Below are 25,156 nucleotides of genomic sequence, written 5' to 3'. Positions count from 1 at the left end.
TTTTATTGAAAATTAATTATGGAAATTGTGTAATTAATTTTAGGTGCAGGTTGTGGGGTTTATAGGGGTAACGGGTGGAAAATCATTTTTGTTTAATTAATTAAAAATTGGTTGATCATTAATATTAATTAATTTATATTTAATTAGTGTATTTGTTTATATTTTTTGTGGGGGGTTTTATTGTTATAGGGGTACAGCGTGGGGAGTAATACATTTTACTTACTTTATATATAGTTGTTAAATACTATTAGTTTTTTAAACTGAAAATAAGTTTTAATTGTGTAATTAATTTATTATACAGTTTAATTTTAGCTGTGGGTTGTGGGGATTATAGGGGTAAAGTGAGGGAAGTTAAACAATGTATATGAGTTTTAATTTGTTTTTTAATTCATAATATTTCTTTAATTGACAATTAATTATGGTAGTTGAGGAAGTACATTTTTTTATTTAGATGTGGGTTGTGAATTGTGTGGTGTTATAGGGTAGGAAATAAAAAAAATACATTTATGTAATAATTTATATTTCTGTTTCTAAATAATTTTTAGTTAAAAATATTTATTAGTTAGGAAATAATTTGTTTATTTTATTAATATAATATTTGTAGGTATTTGTTATATTTATTCAACATTATAATATGCTTTTTAACTTTTTAATATTAAATATATTTGTATTTGAATATTTAACATATTAATATTTTATTTATTTATTTTGTTTTTTAAATATTTTTATTGTTGTTAAAAGTGTGTTTGTTTTTAATTTTGAACTAACGTTCCCTACTGTTACACTCTCTGGAGTGGGAACAGTAATTTTTTTACCCCTCCGCTACCCAACACTTTCCTTACTGTTACACTCGCTGGAGTGGGAATAGTAATTTTTACCCCTCCTCTATCCAACACTTTCTCTACTGTTGCACTCACTGGAGTTGGCATAGTAATGTTTACCCCTCTGCTATCCAACACTTTCCCTACTGTTACACTCACAGGAGTGGGAATTTCTACCCTCCGCTAGCCAACACTTTCCCTACTGCAGCACTCACTGGAGTGGGGAATAGTAATTTTTACCCATCCACCATCAAACACTTTCACTACTGTTGCACTCACTGTTGTGTGAAATTTATGTTTGAGGATTTTTAAATAGTGTAATGTTTTAATTTATAATAGAATGTTTTTTAATTAGATTTTATGTTATTGGTACAAACACACACACACACACACATATATATATTTGTACTTTTTTATAATTTTAAATTGATAAAATATATTAAAATGAATAGTTTATTGTTTTAAAGTAAATATATATGAATTATTAGGTGTGTTTAACTTTTTAAATTAAGTTTATTATATTTTTTTAATTTATATTAAATCTACCTTATTTTTTATATTAATTTTATTGTTTAACATATTTAATATTCATTAAATATATATATATATGTATATGTATATGTATATATCAAATTCGATATTTTGTACACCTATATTTTTTACATCGATATTTTTGTACTTACCTCTTTAAGTATAGGGAGTCGATATTTTTGCATTCTATATTTGTGCATCAATATTCTTTACTTCTATATTTTTAACATCAATATTTTGTCAGTGAACCGCAAAATATATCTGGTGATACTTCTCTTAACTCCCTCCTGCTCCTGTATTGTTTAACAGGAAGTTAATCCTGTAACATTCCAAGTCAGAAGTTTAACCATATTTCAAGAAACAAAGGATTAGATGTAAAGCTGCCGATGGAGCAGGTATCGTCCTCCTGGCAGCACATTTAAGGTGAAACAGGTTGGTAAAGACATTGTGTAAGGTGACCATACCATCAACTAAGTACTCATTTATAGTTCCTCTGCCCAACCTGACCCCCCCCCCCCAAAGGAGCTGAACTTATTAACAACCCTTGTGGAGAAGGGATTAGATATATCCCCAACGCAGTGATGAGTAGAGTCATGGTCTGCTTCCACCCACCCACCACCCTCACATCCCCCTCAAGAGGCCTTCTGCTGCTCTGCGAAGGGCTATCTGGTCTTACAGTGAAAGTGTTACTGTACAGCATGGGTACTCACAAACTTTCTCTCGGGGGCCAAATTTACAGTTTGGTTTGTGTCCGAGGGCCGCATCGGTGGGGGGTGGGGTCAGTGGGGGAGGGGGCGGGGCTAGAGCAACAACATAAAACTGACCATGAGGTTGATCACAGGTCCCTGCAGCGGACGCCTTCGTCCACTGAGCCGTCCCAGCATACACACATCTCTCTCTCTCTCGGTCTCCCTCCCTCTCTCTAGCTCTCTCTCCCTCCCTCTCTCTAGCTCTCTCCCCTCTCTCCCTCCCTCTCTCCGGTCTTCCTCCGTCTCACTCTCCGTCTCACTCCCTTTCACTCCATTTCCCTTCCTTTCCCTCCCTCTCTCTATCAGTCTCCCTCCCTTTCCCTTCCTCCCTCCCACTCCCTCCCACTCCCTCTCCGTCTCCCTTCCTTTCCCTCCCTATCCCTCCCTCACTCCTCCATCTCCCTCCCTTTCACTCCCTCTCCATCTCCCTCCCTTTCCCTCCCTCTCTGTCTCCCTCCCTTTCCCTCCCTCTCCCTCCCTTTCCCTCCCTCACCCTCCCTTTCCCTCCCTCTCACTCCCCATCAGTCTCCCTCCCTTTCCCTCCATCTCACTCCCCATCAGTCTCCCTCCCTTTCCCTCCCTATCCCTCCCTCACTCCTCCATCTCCCTCCCTTTCACTCCCTCTCCGTCTCCCTCTCCCTCCCTCCCTCTCTGTCTCCCTCCCTTTCCCTCCCTTTCCCTCCCTCTCCTTCCCTTTCCCTCCCTCTCCGTCTCCCTCCCTATCCCTCCCTCTCCGTCTCACTCCCTCTCCGTCTCCCTTCCTTTCCCTCCCTATCCCTCCCTCACTCCTCCATCTCCCTCCCTTTCACTCCCTCTCCGTCTCCCTCCCTTTCCCTCCCTCTCTGTCTCCCTCCCTTTCCCTCCCTTTCCCTCCATCTCCCTCCCTTTCCCTCCCTCTCCTTCCCTTTCCCTCCCTCTCCCTCCCTATCCCTCCCTCTCCGTCTCACTCCCTCTCGTCTCACTCACTCCTTCCCTCTCCCTCCCTCTCCCTCTCCCTCTCACTCTCCCACTCACTCCCTCCCTCCCTCTCCCATGCACTCCCTCCCCTCCCTCTCCCACGCACTCCCTCCCTCTCCCACGCACTCACTCCCTCCCTCTCCCTCTCCCTCTCACTCCCCCTCTCCCTCCCTCACTCACTCCCTCCCTCTCCCACTCCCTCTCCCTCTCCCTCCCTCCCACTCACTCCCTCTCCCACTCACTCCCTCTCCCACTCACTCCCTCTCCCTCTCCCTCTCCCTCCCTCCCACTCACTCCCTCTCCCACTCACTCCCTCTCCCTCTCACTCACTCCCTCTCGCTCCCTCTCACTCCCTCTCACTCCCCCTCCCTCTCCCCCTCCCACTCCCTCTGTCATCTCACCCTGCCTGTGTGCCAGCCGGGGCACACACACACTCACAGCCGCACCCGAGCACTTCACAGGTCTTCAAAAGACCATTTGCATGTTAATGAGACCTTTGTATTTCACCTCTTCTCAGGCCCCTGCAGCTGTACTCTGGCCATTGCTAGGTTCGCCCGGCCGGCAGCCCCCACAGAGCAGCAGAGTCTCTCGCTCTGCTGCAGACACTTTAAAAAAAAAAAAACGTAAAACACAGGTATGATGTCTCGGGGGTCCGCGGGCCGCCAGGGAAGGCTTGCCGGGCCGCCCCTGGCCCGCGGGCCGTACTATGAGTACCCCTGCTGTACAGTTTGGTAAGACTAGACTTGTTCTGCCATTAAACCGTTCCTAACCCTCCCAACTACCAGCAGTATATAAACAGCATCAAACAGTTTCTGAAAACCTATCTATGTCAACCCAAACCAGGCAAAGCAGTGTGATGTAGGCTGGAGGCAAAAGCTGTCATCTGGAATGGGCTTGACCACAGTACATGAAAGATTGGAGTTTGTCATTAGTCTTGGTCTTTTTGGTTGCTCCCAATTATCCTTGGGCTTCCATTATTGGTCAGTCTTCTCTTTTGTCAGCGCACGTGGATGTTCCTTCACTGACCCCAGGATTTCCTGGGCTTCCTCCGGCGTGCGTACCATGTAGGGTTTGAAGTTGATCTGAAACCACAGAGCAAAGGGGTAGGCTCACCAGTAACATAGCTGTCGTCTGCATAAGTCAGCCGTTACCCGGTCCAGTGAATGCCTCTTGTTTAGAGTAAGCATGGGCGGATTTTGCGGATCCACGATTCACGAATTTGCGGATTCACGGATCGTGGATCCGCAAAATCCGCGGATTATGCGGATCGGCGGATTTGGGGGCGGGGCTTCCTCGAGTGTGTGGGCGGGGCCAAACGGACGGGCTTCCATGCGAGCGCACATGCCTCTTGTGTGTATAAAAGGTCAGAGACCGATCGGAGCAGCAGATTAAGAGACAGAAGCTCCTGGTCACAGGAACAGCACGGGGATTGCGCTCGTGAAAGTCAAAGATGCAAATGCCTCTGGCCAGCATCACAGAGGATTTTCGATGGTATATTTGGGAAGAAGGCACACCTGCCCAGCACCCACAATGCTCACGATTGTTTTTGGGCTGATGAATGAGTCACTGAATTTAAGCTTCAACTAGGGCACATGCTTTATTGATATCTGCAAGTGTTCCTCAAGTGTGTGGGCGGGGCCAAACGGACGGGGCTTCCATGCGAGCGCACATGCCTCTTGTGTGTATAAAAGGTCAGAGACCGATCAGAGCAGCAGATTAAGAGACAGAACCGTTTGTCACCATCATGAATAATTTACGATGGAGCCGGCAAGCTGCCAGCGCCATCCTGCAAAAGTTACTTAATTAGCTTCAACAGGAAGCTCCAACGGATAAAATAAAGCAGGCGCTCGAGCCCCTGCTGTATCTTATCTATTAGAGCTTCCTGTTGAAGCTAATTAAGTAACTATTTGAGGGTGGCGCTGGCAGCTTGCCGGCGCCATCGTAAATAATTAGGCTCGCTTGAACTTTTGACCGCAAAATCCGCTCCGATCACGGATTGCGGATTTTCGGTAAATTCGCGAGAGTTCGCGGACCGCGAATTTACCGAAAATCCGCAAAATCCGCGATCGGAGCGGATTTTGCGCTCATGCTTAGTTTAGAGTGGTCTGGGAGATGTCTTTGGAAGATATCAATCTACTGATCCAGGTAAGTGAGTTGGTCAAGTTTTCAAGCATCCCTCATGATGTGATCATGTAGTGGGTAGGTGTCAAGCTTAGCTATGATGTCTCTCTGTCTAGCCCACAGCCTAGCCCACATAAAAGGCCTTGATTGTCCAACTCTGTGTGCCCATATGACAGGGATCTCATATGTTTTGCTTTCCTTGAGGACAAATTGAAACAGGAACATGCAAAAGTGGTTATATAACAAGAGAGCGGATGGAAAGGAAATTTTTTAAGTGGTTCGGCACAAATCTTACCCACAGAGAAAATCTGTAAACAGTTCAAATGTGATGTTTCATAAATTCACCACAAGTCAAATCGACTCGCGGTAACAAAGTCATCAGGCTCAGGGACCTTGGACGCAGGGTAGGACATACAACGCGCTCCTGCCGGCCCAACTGGTCAAGGGGCCATAGCTCTTAGGTTACCTTTAGGGACTCTTAGAACAGACCAAATCTGTCATGGGACATTAATAACTTTATTTTTTATACTTTAATTTCCTTTCACTTAATCTAAGGTAAACTAAACACACTCTTTGTGATATGAGGTATTTTCTGTTTTACAGAAAACCGAACACAATAGATATGGGTTGGTTATGGTCCTGAAGAAATGCTTATGAACCTTTGAGGTAAAAAGAGACATAAAACATGTTGACTGCACTGTAAAACCAAAGACTCATCACTATGCCCGATTGGTTCAGTCCCGTTTTTAGTCTTGGCACAGACACTCGCTAGGAATAAATACTGTCAAGGCAAGGCCCAAAGCCAATTTTAACTATACCTTTGCCCAGTCTACCTCCCCCTATTATAATAAACTCAAACAGGGCAGTGACCTGAGCTGTGGAAAATACCGGGCCAAGAGGAGAAAAGATCTTTGCAAAAATGCCTTATTTCATGGGAGCCCGCAGGGTATTACAGCGCCTCCCCACTGAGGAGCTAGCCCGATGATGAAGCTAGGTCTAATCCTTCAACCAGCTTCTTCAAAAAAGAGGTCAAGATGATCGGATGTATGATGGTTCAATGCGTACCGTTACAACGCATACCTTTATGACGCAGGTCGGTGCTCTACTCCCATAGCAGTTTGACTTCACTTTCCAGCTTGGTGCCAGATCTGGTAATTTTTTTAGATCTAGGCTCATAGCTATGGTGTCGCCCTCATTGGTGGACACACAATCACCAAAGGTTTGAATTTCCTTACTGACATCTGACAAGTCTGATGCCAAATCTGCTTTCAGCGCTTGCATCTGGGTAGTCACCATGTTCAAGATTTTATCGTGGAGGTCACACAGGCAGGCCTGCCAGTCTTCCTGCTTGATTGCATGCCCACTCTCATTCTTTTTGAAGTCCATCGTCGATGTCGGCAGTGGCAGTCCCAGAGACCCCACCAACTGCAACGTTCCTGGAGATGTGCCCCTCCCACAATTGCCACGTTTCCTTTGGCATTCAGGCTTTTTTTCATGGCCAAAAACATGTCCACCCCAGCTTTTCTGTCCCAAAATTAAGCTGTGACAGCAGGGGGATGGCACTCAAGGTGGTCACCCGTCATGACAAGGGAACCAGGCACAAATGTCCTGGGACTGGTGCACTCACGAAGCAGCATTGGTGAGGCAATCTCCTCAGGGCTTGGGGGTTGAAGAATCAGTACACATGGCAGAGTACGGTCATAGAAATGGAGCCTGGGCAATCCTTACACAGATCTCTAGGCTGGAACCCAGGATGACTGTTGATGCCCCTCTGACTTAGGTTCTTCGCCACCGGGACACACTGAGGCGCCTCAGGATCCCGCCATCAAATGAGGTAAGAGCCAACCAAGGGCACATAGTGATTTCGGAGGCAGAAAGGGTGACCAGGGACGGGAGCTTATCGGTCGGACGCCATGTTCATCTGACCACTGACCACACAGCCCAGCCATTTTTTCTCATGCTTACATCGCTTTTCTTGAGACAACTATGAGGATGGTGACGGTGATGATTTTGAATGAAGCCAGGACTTGCATCTGGTCTGGTGTTCGTCTCGGGTCCTGGTGAGAAAGAGGTAAACTTGCCTCTCTTTCATTACCTTGGGGTGCATTGCTGAAACATAACTCTCACAACTTTTTGTCATGATCTGACCCACTGGCGGCTTGCACGGGTCGGGGATAGAGGGGGCAGTAAAAAGGAATAAAAATAAACGTATCTCCTTGCCGCCTTGTCTCTTCTCATCATACCTCTTCGTTGTTGTTCTGCTCCGGCCTGAAGCAGGAAATACCCAGGCTCCCATGAGCCAATCACAATGCTGCAGTACAGCATTGTGATTGGTCTGAGCGCCTTGGTTTGGCCCTCAGCCAGGGACTGTGAGCCTGGGCATGTTCTCCACCCAGGCTGTAATGCAGCCTGCGTGAAGAACATGTAAAGTGCGCAAGATGGTTTGGCCAGCCAAACTATCATGGGAACTGATAACAGTGCATACCACTCCCCGTGGGTGCCTGTTGTCCCTTTGGCCCCAACCTCAAGATACAAAAGAAAACGATAATAAACCAAGGTTTAGTATCGTTTTAAAAAAAGTTGTTTTATGCTGATGGAAGTGGGGCGATGCTCCTCCGCCATAGTGTAGGAGCCGCCGCTGATCTGACTCCATGTACCAAAAGCAAATGTTTTGAGTAACTGAAGAGCAATTTATGGATCTGCATTGAAGGTACAGAAAAAAGGGAACTGAAATCAGGACACAGGGATGTGCGTTTTATGGCTCTGGTGCCCTCAACAGGCATGAAAGAGCTATTGAAAAGGTTTCCGCATTCTGTCTAACATCTGGGATATTCAGAGGATGAGAAAACGGCAAGTATAAGTATCATCAGGATGTTGTAGGTCTGTGGTAATTTTTTTCTATGCGATAGTCTCCTTGTTTTTCAACATAACTTGTTTTGACATACTTTCTGTATTCTTTTCCACCAACTACTGACTTGAGAGTTAGTCACTCATTGAGTTTGTCCTATTTTGGGCTATGCTCAATGGGTTTGGCACTGGGTAAGTCAGAACTAATTGAAAAAATACTGCATCACATTTTCAATGTTCTAAGCAGATGCTTGCAGATATAAAAACTTTATTTCCAGTAACTACAGTCCTCCACCTTAAGTATATTTGATAGATTTGCATGCTTAAATTATTCTCCAACATCAGTTTCCCAGCCTCATGTCAGGGAATGATTTAGCATGAGAATATGTTAAACATCCTGTAATTACAGTACTTCCACTTTGGTATCTCTCATTGATTCACATGCTTTAATTATTCCCCAACATCAGTTTCTGAATTTGATGTCGAGGAATAATTCAAACATGTGAATCTAAGACAGATCCAATATTTGTGAAGGAAAAGTTACTTACCTGTAACTACAGTTCTCCAACTTTGGGGTCTATGACTGATTCACATGGTTGAATTATTCCCCGACATCAGGCTGGGAAACTCTCAGCCTGACACTGGAAAATAGTACAAGCATGTGAATCTATGAAAGATTCAATGTTGGAGAACCCTTCATCTATGTTGGTTGAGAAAGGCAATATTGGCTGCTTTTCTCTATAGTTACAGTGACCTTTGGTCTTCAGTGTTTTGAGAGCTTGAAAATGGATGACGATGTTTCTCCAGGCAAAGAGCAAGTGTTCCTTTTGACAGCATCTGCAGAGGCATGTTTGGTCAGAAGGTTAGTATATGTACTCAAGTAGTCATGCCCTCAAACAGGGAGTTATAAAACACTGAGTTTAAAGGCTACTGTAATAAGCTCAGATGGAACATACTGTATTGAAGTCAAAGTAAACATCTTCCCCATAGAAGATCTATACTGTGTTTGAGTTGTAAATGGCAGAGATGAATAGATTATAAGGAAATCAGGAAGTTCCCCAGAAAATGGGTCTTTATAAAAGGGCCAACACATGAAATCTTCAACTTCAACACTAGTGACCTACCAGAAACACAAGTCATATATACGGCAGACTTTGAATCAGCCATATTCAGAGGAAACCATCTGCTGGAAAACATTCAGATTGACTCACCAACCAGTCAGTTTCTAGTAGACGATTTCTAGTTTAAAACCCGACCTGGAGTCTCAATCCAGAGCTGGAGAATTGGCATTCCTGTTCTTTCCCCAGCAGCCCCTAGCTAAGATGCCCTGCAAACACTCACCTTGGCTCTTGTTGGCAAAGATGGCAAACTCCCGGATCTCCAAAGGCTCATCGATACCCAGCTGCCCACACAGATCCTTCCCTATATGAGCAGCCACCTGGGGGTGAGGAGACAGTGAGGGTAAGGAAAGGGCAGGGGATAGTGAAGAGGAGAGAAGGGGATGCAGGGCAGGAATACAGGCGGTTAGTGAGATTGTATTGACAACTGTAATCACCAGTGCCTTTTCCAAAAACACATCAACAGTGTACAGCAATTTCTACTACTAGTGACATCATATCACATTGTTCCTTGCAGATGTAATTCCACTCCACAGTGTCCCTGCATGAGTTACAGGCCTACAACCACCTGTAGTGTACGCACTCTAATGCCTGCAAGCTTCATTGTTAGTTCTATTGCAGGTGTCGTTTAAGAGTAAAGATGTCCAATCTCCAGATACCGTGATGTCATGCATGAAGTCATAATGTATTATCTCTTTACACCTTTTGCCCTCTAAGATTTCTCACCTTGAGGATGATACTCGTAAAGCTCAGCTGGGTAATCTCTACCTATCCACTGCTCTCCAGCCTCTACGATCCCATAGTGACATTTCCAGGACTCAAAAGTGAGATCTCCTTAGTACCCACTGCTGGATATCTCCCGTCTCATAATGTCACTTGACACCCACTGCTCTCCCAGCTCCTTTACCCCAGGATATCGCTCACGAAGCCAACTGAGACTTGCTGTCCTCTCATTACACAGTATCACTCTTGAAATCTACAGGTGTTTCTATTTACCTCTATGCACCCCATCATGTCTGGAGATTTGACATCTTCACTTTTAAATGACACCTGCAGCTCAGGTACATTTCCCCTCACTGCACTCTATTATGTCAGTCATGCAGGATCAGTGACAGATCCATAGACACCCATTTACCCCTGAACCCACTATTTCAATGAGGTGAGTTTGGGTGTGCGATTTCCTGGTGCCTATACCCTTATGTCAATACTGAACTCATGTCTGTCTTGGAACTCAAGTGAGACATCTCCTTAAACCCCCACGCCTCATTCCCTGATGACCTCATTCCGTATTCAAATGCTGTCTCAGTGACGTACCGTGAAGGTTTTGACTTTGGTGGTGAATTGCAGTTCTCCAGGCAGAGCGATCTCCAAACGGCGCGAGGCCCGTCCCTTCTGCAAAACATGAGAGGGCAGTGTTGAACACCAACACACTACAGATTACACTAACACAATAGAATGCACTGACTCCACTTAAAAAGACACACTGGAAGCCAGTACCCACGTTATATTAACAGCGCCTGAAATTCTAAAGAGCTATAAAGACTAGTCCGTGTGAGTCTCTACAAATCACCACTACAGCACCAGCGATCAGCCACTAAAAGAGTCCATAAATATACTGATTCCTGGTAAACCAATCATAAGCGCAAGATCCACCAGAGATGGTTTGTCAGATTACTAACTTAATAGAGACAGAAAGAAATATAACAAATGGTGGACCACAAACAAACACTTGTAGAAAAACATGAACACAACATTCACTAACACTATAAAGATCCAACAGAGAAATTGATCAACTCACAAAACATACAGGCAGAACATAAATAACATGGATACAGAGGATAATGGCATTAGACAATGTGGGCCTTGATTCACAAGGGAAACTTACACTTTCCATGCGTGAAGGCGCTGCACATAAAAAGACCAATCTTTTTATGTGAGGAGACTCCGCCCTCTTAGATATACCACTCGTAAATCCATTTGTGAATAGCAAACAACTGTAAACTTACACAATGGTGTAAGTTTACCTTTGTGAATCAGGCCCACAGTACCTCTAGGCACACAGAGCACTAACACGCCAAATCAGAAGGAAAAATCACACAGGTGCTAAGCAGTAACAACATAAACAGAGCACCAGCACAAGTGAGGGTCAAAACAAAGAACGGGCACACAAAGCATGAAGTCAGCACAAAGACACAGATCACCAAGCAGATAGAGGAAAACGTTACCTACCTTTCGTAATGTTTGTTGCTAATAGATAATCTATCTTTCTCAATATACAGTATCTGAGAAATATTTCCAGGTCCATAACTGTATCTTGAAATTTTAAAAACTCCAAACTAGACTTTGTGCAGCCAAAATGACAGATGCAATCTATGTAATCATTAGTTTATCCTTGTTTCCGTTTGTCACAGAAATCAAGAAAAACACAAGTTACTGAAGAAATAATATCTAACTCAGTATTGAGAAAAACTGGGAGGGTGATGATTATTATTATTTATTTAATTTATTTAAAATATTTATAGAGCGCGGCTGTCACCTGGCAGGTATCCTGGCGCTAGTAACTACTCCTGAGGTTTTCAGGCGAGAGGGTGAACTAAGGGCAAGCGGACTCTGAGGGATGATTAATATGAGAGAATGACTGTCCATGATAAAAAGGCTGACAGTGAGTAAATAGGATATTCATCCTGCATTTCCCGCAGCTTAGAAATACTTCACAAGAGTGTACACCAGAGAAGGGGACCCTAGTGTTCTTATGGTAGAAACAGTCCAACCACCATTTGACTGAACTTTTCTTATTCATCGTCTCCAAATCCAGACACAGATTTTTTTGGCAGATGTAGGGTAATTCATTTAGAAAGGGGGTTACTTTTATCGTTCTGGACTGTAGAATACAGGCAAGTGTCAAGTACACGTATGGCTATACTTCCAGATTGCTGCCTGGCAAATGTCTGCTATGGACACTCAAGCGAGCATAGCTGTTGACGTAGGCATACTTCTAGCTAAAGCCCTTCCTTGCAAAGGATAGCCAGCCAGATCACTGCGGGATACAATGGCAGCAGACACCCAGTAAGCTATAGCCTGCTTCAAAAGAGATTGAACTTTTCTAGGAGGCTCATAAATTACAGGAAATCGATCAGATTTTCTAAATTAGCTTGTTTTGTCTGAATACAATTCTAGCCATCCTCTAACAAGTGAAATATTCTTTTCACTGCAGTGTAGGAATTTTGGGAGAAAGTCTTAACGATTACGAGCTTGTTTAAGTGAAAATTCAATAGTACTTTAGGTATTAAGCATGGATTAGTTATAAAACGACTATAGTCACACAATTGTAAATAAGATTCTTTTATTGTAAAAGCATTCATTTCTCCTACTCCTGGTGTGGAGGTTGAGCATTTAGAATAGCCAGTATCCAAGAGAGAAATGCTATTTCTGCTTTATGTATCGGCTCAAAAGGACTTTTCAAACGCTGAAAAAGTACAATATTAAGTTGCCAAGATATTTGCAGGTGTGCTTCTTTGTAATTGAAATCACAGCCAGGTGCACCAGTGTGACTCAGACCGGAGCTGGCACTTGTTGAAGATATGGAAGAATATTATGCAAAGGACAAGAAATTGGGCTTAGTTTTGTTGAGTACACTAACTACAAAAGCATTCCCACTTGGCTTTATACAATGTATTTGTTGACAGGAAGTTTTAAGCAGTAAACCTCACTGGATTCAGGATCCATGCTGATACACTTAGAGATGCTGGATCTGGTTGCAGGACTTAGCCCTTGATGCGAGAAAGCAGGTGTGACAGAGGTGGTAACGGTTTGTGTGGCTGCTTTGATAGGAGAAGAAGATCTGCGAACAAGAACTGTCTTGGCCACCATGGGGCTATTAGTAGAAGTCAACATGGTGTTCCTCTTCATCTTGTTTATGACTTTTGGGATCAGAAGAAGAAGAGAGGTAACACAGGCAAAGGTACCTGACCGGGCTATCGAAAAAACATTTCCCCACAACAACAGTAGGATATGCCTGCTGGCATAAAGGTGGCATCTGTTGTCAGATTTGCACCAAAGAGGTCCAATTTCGAATTGCCCCAAAGTCAGACACTGTTGTTTAGTTGATCTTGAGGAAGCTCTCACTTATGGCATTCCTTTTATGTTCTGCTCAAGTGTCTGCCCATGCATTATCTTTCCCAGTACATGCACCGCTGTTAATTGAATATGGTACTTGATTGCTCCTTTGGCCAGGGAAGAGTTTGGTTACCTCCTTCTTGGTTTATATATAGTACGTCAAAGTTGTTTTGTCTGTGCCGATCAATACACAACTCCTTTTTATTAGTAGAAGAAAGGATTGCAAACCTAGAGTGATGGGTCTCATCTCCACAATATTGGTATGAAGATGAGTATTGTCTGTTAACCATAGACCGATTAATGCTAACTCTGGTGGATGTGCTCCCCAGCTGCCTAGTAAAACATCTGTTGCCATCATGAAGCAGAATTTTGTTGAAGGAAGATTGGTGGTATTGTCAATAACATAGTGGTTGATGAGATAATCGCTGTAGACAGTATTGCTGACGATGTCAAAATCGATGTTGTTATTGTAAGCACTACTGTTTTTTCTCGTGTGTCTTAGTCAATGGTAATCCCTTCAACATCTTTGTCTACAATATCGTCAATGACCCTGACGACTAGGGCCTTGATTACGATGTCGATGTCCTCAGTCCCATACCCAAAGGAATTTTGGTGTCAGTGGCTCGGATGCTGACTTAGATCTAGCTGGTTTATCAATCGCAATGATCTACTAAGATAAAAGACTGTCATCCTTTTCGGTCCTTTGATCCTTTTTTTGGAGGTTCTTTTGAAGTACATTGCGATTTTTCAGATTTTGAAGGTTCAGGAGCCATCCTTTTTGGGGATGAGAAAGTAGAGGGAGTACATGCCTGTCCCTTGATATTGTAACGACACAGGTTCTATGGCTCTTTTAAACAGGAGAGATTGGACCTCTTGCTGAAGTAGATATACATGTTCTGGTGACATTTTGTGAGAACTTGGTGGAATGTTTGGAGGATTGTTGGTAAGCTCCAGGCAATACCCATGTTGGATAATTCCTAACACCCATTTGTCTGTGGTGTTAGATTGCCAAATGGGGAGGAATTGTAGAAGACGTCCCCGACAGGTGTTAAATGATCGGGGGACATGTAGGCAAGTCACTGCTTGTTGGGGAGGGGGAATTACGTGGTGTTGAACCCATGCCTCAACCTTTGTTGTTGTTGCCTCTGTATCCTCCTCTAAAGAAGCCCCTCGTAGAGGAAGATTGATTGTTGCCTTTGTAGGTGGCAGCAGTATTGTCTGAGGACATGGTTTTAACCCTCCACGATAGAAGAAGCGACAAAGGAGCCCCGATTAGAGGGAGACTTCAGAGCTCACGTAGACTTGGCTACTTCTGTGTCTTTTTTCATTTATATCTACTACGGGCCTGAAGCGATGTTCCTTGTCAAAAGGAGTATTTAAAATAGACTGTTATACTTCAGGTTTGAAACCAGAAATCCTCAACCATGCAGGTCTCCTTAATAACATACTAGTGTTGATCTCTCTAGTTGTGGTGTCTGCAGCATTTAAAGCACATCTAATGGAGGAATTGGATATGAGCTTTCCTTCCTGGACTAAATCCTGGGCTTTTGCTTTGTGCTCATCTGGGAGATGTTGTAGCAATTGCTACATTTCGTCCCAGTGTGCTCTACCATATCTGGTTAGCAGGGCCTGGGTGTTGGCAATGTGCCAATGATTTGCTGCTTGGGCAGCTACCCATTTACCAGAGGCGTCTAATAGTTTTGACTCCTTGTCTGGAGGGGGAGAATTCCCTGTAGTCTGTGAATTGGCCCGTTTACAGGCATTAGAGACCACCAAGTAGTCTAGTGGTAACTGTCCTTTAATAAAGACTGGATCTGAGGGAGCAGGCTTATTTTTTTTATCAATTCTGGGGGTGAAAATGCGAGCACGCACTGGATCTTTAAAGATATCATCGGCATGTCTCATCATACCTTTAAGTATAGGTAGAGTGTGGCTAGCCCTTTGTATGCTACTGAGCGTTTCTAATAGGAAATCTTCCTATAGAGATTCCTTGTGTAACTGTACCCCATAATATTCTGCAGCTCTAGCAAGTAATTCTTGATAACCTACATTGTCGTCAGGATGGGACGGCTTTGCAGTGTAAAGATCTGGGTCATTATCTGTAGGTGAATCTGTGTTATAATTAGGGCTCCCGGTTTTATGGTATTTATATTTTTTTCATTTCCATCTGTATTTATCCATATTTATTTTTTGGCTAATTTTACCTGCATTTATCCATATTTGTTTAAGATTTTGTGAAAAAAATTAAGTTGAAATGTGTATATTTCTGCATGTATTTAACCGGTTAATGTACACTTGTGCCTGAACGCCTGACAGGTTTTAATGAAATATATACACATTCAGATGATAAAATATGCACTTATAAGAAAACATGCACAATTTCATTTCATGGTTGTGTAGTGTAGTTCCTATATTCCCAATAGGCTCTGCACATTGGAATAATATATCCTATAGATGTGACGTAGGACTTATGTCTACTGGGTCGCTATCAAATATATTAAACTTAGTTGTGAGTGCCAGCTAGCTCAGAGGTCACTAGAAACTTTCTCTAATTCACAAGAAGGGATTTAGTTTCTGACAACCGCATAAACATGACAACTTTGTTTCCCCAAGATAAAACTGATTTTCAGAGTCGTGGAAACAATAGATATTTTACTCAGTCATTCGTGCTTGCTTCGTTTCACCAGAGGTGCAGAGAAATAGAGAGACCGGCGTTTTCAATAAAAGTATTTATTGAACAGTCTTCGTTCTCATGCAGAAGAAATTAACTGCTACAATCGTAATACTGGTTGCAAAGTATAATGCGTACAGTAAGAATAGTAGAATAAAATAATACTGTAAGAGCATTGTATGGTTCCTAGACCATAGATAAATACATACATAAATTACAAAGGCTAAAAAGTACTCAACTGGTGCTTCTAAAATACGCCTACCCCGATGTACCTAACCTAAGTCTAGTACAAGGGAAGAAGTAAGTAATGTGTAGCATAAATTTAGTATTATTTGCCAAGAATCTATCCAAGATTTCTCTTAGGGTCTAATCAGCTCCGTACCTTGGTTTAGAATGAGGGAGGTCAATCTCAGGACTCGGTTTCTCAACAACCGCAAGGGTAGCTTGGAAACACTGGAGCTGCATTTCTCGGCAAGAGAAAAGACAGCGTCTCTCTCAGTGCGTCTGCTGGAGGGTCGGCTTCCTTCGGCACTTGCTGTAGCAGGATGCGTAGGGCAAGTAGATAGTCGAACTGCTCCAAACCACCGTGTGTTTGCTATGGCAAATGTGGGCATATTTATATCTTGAAGGTGCTGAGTTTGACGTAAAGGTGGACATAATAACGTCATCAAAGAGTCTCAGTTCTTTGAAAACTCCATGAGTTCTTGGACAAATCAATATTCAAGCAAGGGGAAGTCCCTAGCTGCTGAAGCCGAGTTTTCCAAGAAATCGTTGTGGATTTTCAGAACTAGTGGAAGTAGCCATGCCGTATTTGGACTGCATGAGCTATGTCTAAATATGGTTATGATTTCTATGCCTATATAAGGATGTGGTTATTTATACCTATATAAGGGCATGAATGGGGAACATTGCACTAGGGTCCTAAAATGCTATACAACACCCACTCCACTTTATTATGTTCGACATTACTAAAATGTAAGCACTAAAACATATCTAATGCATGTGTTTACAATCCCACCCAAAAATACATAAAAATGCATTTGAAATGGTTGTACACGAATAAATGAGCATTTATACTGAACGCATTTGCAAAGCAATGATTTCATTTCAATCATGTAGCATGTTGTTAGTATTGCTAACTGAATGAATCATAAAAATTACATTTATGAAATGGCTCTAAATACAGAAAAAGGTCGAGACCATCCTATAGCAGAATATATAAACTGTTTTGATTTCTTGATAAGGTCAATATTGTTTCTAGGAAGTGTTCAAAGAATTCTTGTTCTCTAAGAATAGTTCTACTTTAAGCAGATTACTTTGTGCCAAGTTTTGTTTTGTAAAAAAAAAAAATCGTAGAAAAATAGAGTTCCAAAGTTAGCAGTTTATTGTCTTTTTGTTTTGAAAAAGGCGAAGGTCGAATTTCAGATTTGAAAGAACGCTGTGTGCTAACTTCAAAAGTTATTCTCTGTGTCAGGAGAAAACATTAATTCGTCTAGGCTGGCAAAGAAATCGTCTACCACAGTAGATGAAAGTTGAACCACTTCATTAAGTAGATCAATCGTACACAAATGAGAAGCATCGCCGTCAGCGTCTGTCGCATTAGCAATGTTCGCAGTCGATGGTACCTGTGTGCCTGTTGGTCCGCGTATCTCACCTTCAGATGGAATTGCCAGTGAGATCTCAATGAATGCCGTCATCAGGATTGGTAGCCGTTGGGGGCAACACAATACATGAGCCGTTATCGGACCCAGTAAGGCGTCAACATCCGTTGGCATTGCTGATGGAAGTGTTAGGCAGATATCCAACACGCATTCCTCTCCACAAAGCAGGCATCGTAGAACAGGTAAGTTGCAATCTTGCCAGATTGGTCTGAATGACAGGAACCACGTGGTATTCAGATCTCTCAAACGAGCCAAGCCAAGAATCTGCGTTATGCGTTCACGATACTGCATTGCCATCCATGGTAATCTGGGTATCGCTGGTGACCGGACTTGCCATAACGAATCCCTGCTACGAGTCCTAAGATGAGAGGCAGGCCGCCGAACACACAGTGCACGAAGTTAGGAAAAATGCCCAGGACTGCTTCAAAGGGTGCTAACAGTCCCGAAAAAATCGTCTTAAATACATGTACAATACCACTGGTATCAGACATGTTTAAGATACGACCTAACATTTCTGCGAAATGTATGGGGCAGTTTGTTGATTATAAGGCATGTATCTCCGCAGAGGACCTTGCAACTTGCAGATCATACGTTTCTCTAAACGAGGTCAGTGGCACAGTTTTTTGTAAAAGAATGGCTTTCATTCTGCTTAAAGTATCAATTCGTATAGAAGAGATGTTCAGTGAAGGCCATAGTGGCGACTCCCCGCCTGTCTTAGTTTCTGGAAACAATACTTGCATACAACAAGTGACCCTGGCTGACACACTAACAAGCTAGACTATTCCTGGCATCATTCCACATCAGCTGTGATCATTCAGCATTATGTAGCTCTCATTGGAAAGCTGCCTAAAAATTGGATTTATCACTGCTGCCGGGGAACCCTGTAGGTGGCATGATAAGTTGCTTGAAGAACCATCACAGGCTCCATGTAAATTAATGCCTTGACAAAGAAGTGTACCGCTCAATGTGGTTTTGCAACTTTTACCACTAAGAAATACCTCCTTTTCCCCACTCCAACATTTGTGTGTGTATGGTAAGTCCCATGTCGACTTTATGTATTCTTTACCCAAACTTTCATGCAGGCATGCTGGTATGTGTTTTAAGCAATACTGAAACTGGAAAATCAACACTGGTATCGTGATGGAGCCATATATTATCCATTCAATGGCTGGTTTCTCAGAAACGGTTACTGGTAATCTCTCTAGTTTTTCTATGCTCAGCACCGTATAGTCTGCTCCCCTCTGTGCCAAAGAGATTTGTTTATCTGTAAGGTTAAATCCAGTAAACAATGACGTGGTGTTGATTAGACGCCAAGGCACATAGCCTGAACGAAGGTTTTGTAACATCCAGCCTAGCAGCATTATAGAACTCAATTGAGACTGGCCATGTTGTAACATTAGCATGTCCTGTTCCATTATGTCTATGGCAGAGGATACAATGCTGTCCAAAGAATAAATTCTGGATGACAGAGTTGTTAACCTATTTTCAACTACAGAGAGAGCTTTCTCTAAATTAATACGATCAATTTCCCGTATTCGTTCTGCAGTTTCCATTTGTGTGACTTTCCATGCTTCATTATGAGCAGCGTAAATACCGGCGTATATGAAACATTTATGATGTGGTTTGCGAGGTCCAAGCAAGAATTCTCTCAAATCAATGCCATCTTTAAGTAAAGTTAAGAGTTGTTTTATATCTGGGAGTGCGGATTTTTGTAGCCACTCAAGGCACAGTTTTCCTACACTGTAAGTTGTTATTATCCCTGGATATTGTCTCTGAACATATCTTGGATCTGGCCTAGTTACTGGAAACCCTTGTGTCTTTATCTAGAATCTATCTTGACAGGTATTCATGTCTGTGGGCCAGTTTAACCATTGTTTCCATTCAGGATTAGTTCTGTTTTGTTGTAAAATATAATTTACGTTAACCTCCTCGTCTGTAGTTCTATTACTATCAGGTGTGGGCTTAGGTATGGACGGGTTGTTTAAATCTTTTATCTTAGCCACGCCAAGACAAGATGTCTGTTGAACAGTTTCATTTATGAACATTATTTGTTCTGGGATGATGCAGGCTCTGAATAATTCTTCTAAGCCTTGTACCTGCCAGTCTTTTGTGCCCAGACAGTTTTTGTCTCAATGTTGTCTTTCCAAAAGTCAAAAGCCTAATGTGGACAATTGAGCATTAAAGGCCGCAGAATAAATTTGCTTAGTATTGGTTAACATACTTTTCATGCCTGTCTTATTAACATTTTTAAAGTAAAACGTTTCTGGATTTGTGACATTAAAACCTGAGAAGTATGGAAATTTTTCATAAAATGTTTTAGAGCTACCTTTTGGTGGCATTGGACAATGTTCCCATTGATTATAAGTTAAAACATTTCTGGGGGTTGCAGATTTGTGCAAATGATGATGACCAAAATGATTAAAACAATACATTTCTTCATAATTTGATGAACCATCTAAGTATTCATGTTTTGCAAATTTTGCTGACATTTCTAAGTCTGCCATCATGTTATTTACAGCCTAAAAGTCCCAATCATCAGAAAATGTGCTTGATTAAACAAAATCACTCAAGGGAACCTTAAATTGGTGTGGAATCTTCAGCAGCTTGACAGGGCCATAAATGTCATAATCAGTTCTATCCCAAGCCATACCACCAGGTAGTGGAACGGCTGTGATGTTTACTGATGACAGGTCTCTTTGTTCACGATGAGATGATTTGTGTGGCTTCAGAAGCAAGTTGATGTTCTTACTTGCTTTGTCCATTTTACTATATTTTCCATCTATCAGCTTTCCCAAACTTAAAACAAGAATGAGCCATAGTAGGAGAAAAAGTACACCTAACACAATCTAAAATTCAGCCCATGGTGATACCGGATATGTATTTGTAAGCTGGTGAAAAAGTTCTGTTACTTGTTCCTTGAATGTTTTGTTTGTTGGTGTTGTTTCAGGCTCATTGGGATCCTCAGAAAAGGTATCGAAGTTGATGAAATAGCCAGAGGCAGTTCTGTCAATGGTTGGTAATGCATCTGGATTATTTGAAATCGCTGGAGCTGCTTGTTCCCTTGACATGTTAGTATAGTCAGATGCTACATCATTGTAGACAGGAGATTCTTGACGAACTGTTATTTGGGTTTCAAGAGGTACAAGTTCCATGGCTTGGTTGCATAGTCCTTCTTTTCTCACTGCAGATTCTTTAAAGGTGATGAGTCTTTCAGTTTAAACCTCTTGGATGGTAGCAAGATTTGGTCGTCTGCTACATCTTTGGAGTCCAATGGGCCTACTACTTATTATCGGCCACATAGTGTGGTTTTATCAGGTCAATTGATACGGACCGGTTCTCCTTTCTTCCAGCAAGTGGCGGCAGTAACACTGTTCTTGATCTGTGGATTGCTAAGACAGGTACTGGTTTTCTGTAAGAAGGCCCAAATTCCTTCTTATCCGCGATTTTTTCTCTGACTAGATCCCCAATCTTTGGAATCCAGACAGGTCTTGCTGGGATAGGTGGTTTTTCTTCAGTGGTCATTGACTTTTGTATGGTGTTGCTTAGACTTCTTCTTGTTTCATTTAAGTCCCGTAAAACAGCCAAACGGACTTTGATATCAAAGGGTTTTTGTTTTACCACTAAAGTATGACGATCGAGGTCTTCGACCATCATTCTAGTACCAAAAAGGATTTCATATGGAGTGATTCCACCCAGAGAATTTCTTGGCAGGTTATTAAGACTACGTTGGACATTTATTGAATGTTTGAACCACCCGTCACCCGAACCGAATACCCTTTCTGTTATCGATTGCTTTATGTCATGTTTTCTTCTTTCCACAACCACATTTCCATCAGGATGGAATGGACTTGAGTACCGCAATGCAACGCCCAAGCTGGCCATGGCCTCCTTGTAAGCCCGAGAGCTAATAGCAGGACCCTGGTCAGAATGTAGCGTGCCGATTGCGTATGTGCCTATATAGACTGGCAAATCTTTTGTACCAGTTTGGGCGTCAGCCGAGCACTGAGGCCATATCCAAATGAATCTTGTCCTAGTACTTGTGGGACTGCTTTTGTCCATAGGGACATTTGAGCGTGGATAGTCTGATGCTATCTAACAATGGTGTCTGTACTGGGCTGGCTACACTGTAGTCAGGAATCTGGTGGCGCTCTAAGCCGTGATCTCTGTAGCAGACATCGCAATTAATTCCAAATTCGTAAATGTGGGCATTCATCCCTGGCCACCAGTACATCTCTTTTAATTCTTGTAGAGATTTTGAGATCCCTTGATGTATCAGACCCTCTCCCATATGCGCTTCTTGAATCAAAGCACCTCTCCAGTTCCTGTTTGGAATTACCCTATCCCCCACTCCAGGGATTCGAGCAAGAGGAACGGAGTTGGCATCAATTATGTATGTATACTCGAGTGGATAGTTTAGAGGTAACGCAGCTCTGCTGCCTTTGCTTGTGGCATTGACAGCTAGCATTGTTTCGCCGTCTATTTTTGTTTTTGAACGATTGATTGCAGCTATGGAAGACGTTTGCACAGCTGCCTTCGCGGCTTCATCAGCCAATGAATTCCCTTCAACATGAACGCCATCACGCTGATGACTCAGTGTATGGATCACGTGAGTCTTTTGTAGTTCTTTCTGTAAAAGAACTACTTGTTCCCAAAGCATTTTATGCTTGATTGTGCCACCTTTTGAGTCTTTAAAACCATTTTGAAACCAGTTTTCCAAATATTAATTGTAACACTGGACGCAGTAATACGAATCGCACACTATGAGTGTGGGGAATTTGCGATCAGTATTTTCAAGCGTCATCTTGAATGCCTGTAGTTCAGCTCGCTGAGCTGTACAGTCTCTAAGAGATTGAGTTTTTGTGACCATAGGTCTGAATTTACCATCGCGCCAGTGACCTTTAACAATTGCACATGCAGCACTATAAGCTTGTTTACCCACAATTGCGGGCTGTGCTGATCCGTCTGTATAAATTATACATCCGTAATGTTCTAGAGGCAGAATCTCAGTGGGCAGAGGATATTCTTGTCCTATTGGAGAAATTCTTGAGTCTTCAAGTAGGGGTCAAAAATGTATTCAACGTCTGTTGCAGCAAGAGAATTACCCCATTGTATCCATCTCGGATGTAGAGCTTTTGCATTCGGAATGCTTGCGTTTGTCACTGCCTCTAAGGCATGTACAGGAGTAACGACTTTATGTGTTTACCCTGTGCGAGGGCTCTCCCTTTTGCTACTGCAGTTTGAACCGCTGTCAGAATTTTTTCTGTTGAAGTGAATTTCATTTCAGCTTGTGTGTACAAGTGTGATTTGTAAGCTATTGGTACCCTTTCACCTTCATTAAAGGTTAGGTATGTGAATCCGCATCTCCCTGGGATGATTCGGATTACAAGGTTGCGTTCGTTTACGTGTGTCTGTAAATGTGTTGTTGCTAACATGTCAGTTTGTACTGAACGCAAAATTTCTGTGTGTTTTTGAGTCCAATTAGTAGGTTTGAAATCAGGTTTGATTAATTCGTAGAGAGGTTTAACCCTTTCTGCGTAATTTAGAATGTAAGTTCTTCCGAAATTCAAGAATCCTAGAACTGACTGTAAGTTTTTCAGCGTTTTTGGAGGTTGGAGCAGCGCACATTTTTCTAAAAAGTTTGCTGCCAGGCTTTTGCCTTCACTTGAAAGTTCGTATCCCAAGAATAGGATGTTCAGGTGGGCAATTCTTGATTTCTTAAAATTTAATTTGTACCCTTCAGAGGCGAATCCAAGTATTATGGTGTTCACCCTGTTCAAGTGCCTGTCCAAATCATCGTCTGTAAGATAGATGTCATCGACATACGATAATGCTTCATCATCATATGTTTGTAGTAACTCTGTTACTCTGGCTGAAAATAACCCTGGACTGTTCTTGAATCCCTGGAGGAGACGACAAAAGTGTTGTTGTGTCCCCATTATTGAGAAAGCGGTCAAGTACCTGCTTTCAGGTGCAATGTTTTGACAGAAGAAACCGTTTGAAATATCTAATGTGGTTTTACATTTTTTGCGCACGATGTTATTCATCAGTGCTGCACTGTGTGCATTTTGTACTGCAAAGGTTTTGCAACAGGAATTTAAATGTCTGTAGTCCAAAACTAGACGATATGTATTGTCTGGTTTGGAGACAGGAAACAAAGGATTGTTCATGGACAAGGTGCATGTTTCAATCACCCCTTGGTATTCATGTTGATCTAGGATCTCCCTGACCTGTTTTTTAGATTCCTGTTTAACCAGATACTGCTTCTGAGAAGTTGGTTGATTTTTTAACTGGATCTTGTGGTGAGGAGAATCCTCATCCCATCCCACATGATTTTATATAATGCTGGTGCCTGGGCCACAGCCCGTTTTCTGGCATAGGTGTATTTTTTATGAATAGGAATATGATTTGAGAAGGCTGGCATAATGATCTCTTCGCCATGTGGGCACTCCCTGACAAATTCAGGTGGCCAGTCTTTTTCAGCCAGAAAGATGTCATAACCCTTAGATAGTTTTTCCCAAAAGAGTGCTTTTATTTTCCTAGTTATGTCCCTGTTAGACCTGACATCATTGGCGTGAGTCTCCCTTCCATTTTTGACGGATTGCCTCCTCTGTTTTGACATATTGTTGCTGGTTGTATGTTTTGGGCCCTGTGCCACTGCTAATCAGTGCCACAGTGCAAGTGCGCCCTATGTTAAATTGATATACTGATTGGATTCCATGATTGGCTTATCTGATCTACTGTCAGCCCCTAGTACAGTGCACCATGTGTGCCCAGGGCTAGTAGAGCAAATGCTGCTGGTGGGCTTGCAGTACTGGTTGTGCCACCCACAGAAGCAGCTTGTAAAGTGTGTCACAGGCCTGCCATTGCAAGGCCTGTGTGTAGTCTGTGACTACCATGTCGACTTGGCCAAGTGCACCCACTTGCCAGTCCCTAAACCTTCCCTTTGCTTCATATTAGACACCCCTATGGGAGGCCTAAGGGCACGGTGCATTGTAAGTATAAGGTAGGACATGCTCTGATGCGTGTAGCATGTTCTAGTAGTGAATCACAGCCATTTTTGTTTTTCACTATTGAAGGCTACCTGGTCTCATAGATTAGAATGGGTAGTGAAGATTGTTACATCCCTACAATCCTAACTGGCTCAGGGAACATGGTAGAAATTCAAGTTTAGTATGCCTGAACTCAGAATAATAAAATACATCTTTTAGTAAAGTTTATTTTAATATTCTGTGTTTGCAAATACCACTTTTAGAAAGTAGGTATTTGCTTGCCTAACCATTTGAGCCCGCCTCTGCTGACTTGTGTATTCCTAATCTGGGTTTGTGTGTGACAGGGCTTGGGAAATTCCAGGAGACAGTCTGGGACAGCCCAGTGGTGATTAGGGAGATTTACCTCCAGATGCGAGGGGGAGAGTGCACCTGGGACCTGAATAGGGCTAGGCCTTCCCTCCACAATGCTGGCTCCACCCCCTGTGGCTTGTCTGATGTCCCTGCCCTGCACAGTGAAAGGAGAAGGGGAATCTTGTCAACAGAGTACTCCAGAGCTGCATCTTCCCTCCCCTGTG

The 25,156-nt window shown here is 42.7% G+C and overlaps 1 protein-coding gene across 2 annotated transcripts in view; it reads right to left on the bottom strand.

The window, feature by feature from the left end:
* MYO15B (myosin XVB) overlaps positions 1–25,156 on the bottom strand; it is an 810,836-nt gene that overhangs the window by 173,297 nt on the left and 612,383 nt on the right. For both annotated transcript variants that reach the window (XM_078654532.1, XM_078654533.1), the window contains 2 exons: positions 10,459–10,536; positions 9,368–9,464 (listed from right to left, as the gene is read on the bottom strand). In XM_078654532.1, the coding sequence (XP_078510658.1) occupies positions 9,368–9,464; positions 10,459–10,536 (175 nt within the window). The remainder of the gene's footprint in view (positions 1–9,367; positions 9,465–10,458; positions 10,537–25,156) is intronic.

The sequence above is a fragment of the Lissotriton helveticus genome, chromosome 7, assembly GCF_964261635.1.
Source record: "Lissotriton helveticus chromosome 7, aLisHel1.1, whole genome shotgun sequence".
In the NCBI taxonomy this organism is placed as follows: domain Eukaryota; kingdom Metazoa; phylum Chordata; class Amphibia; order Caudata; family Salamandridae; genus Lissotriton; species Lissotriton helveticus.
Note: the sequence above shows the minus strand (reverse complement) of the source record. Positions and strands in the feature narration are given on the sequence as shown.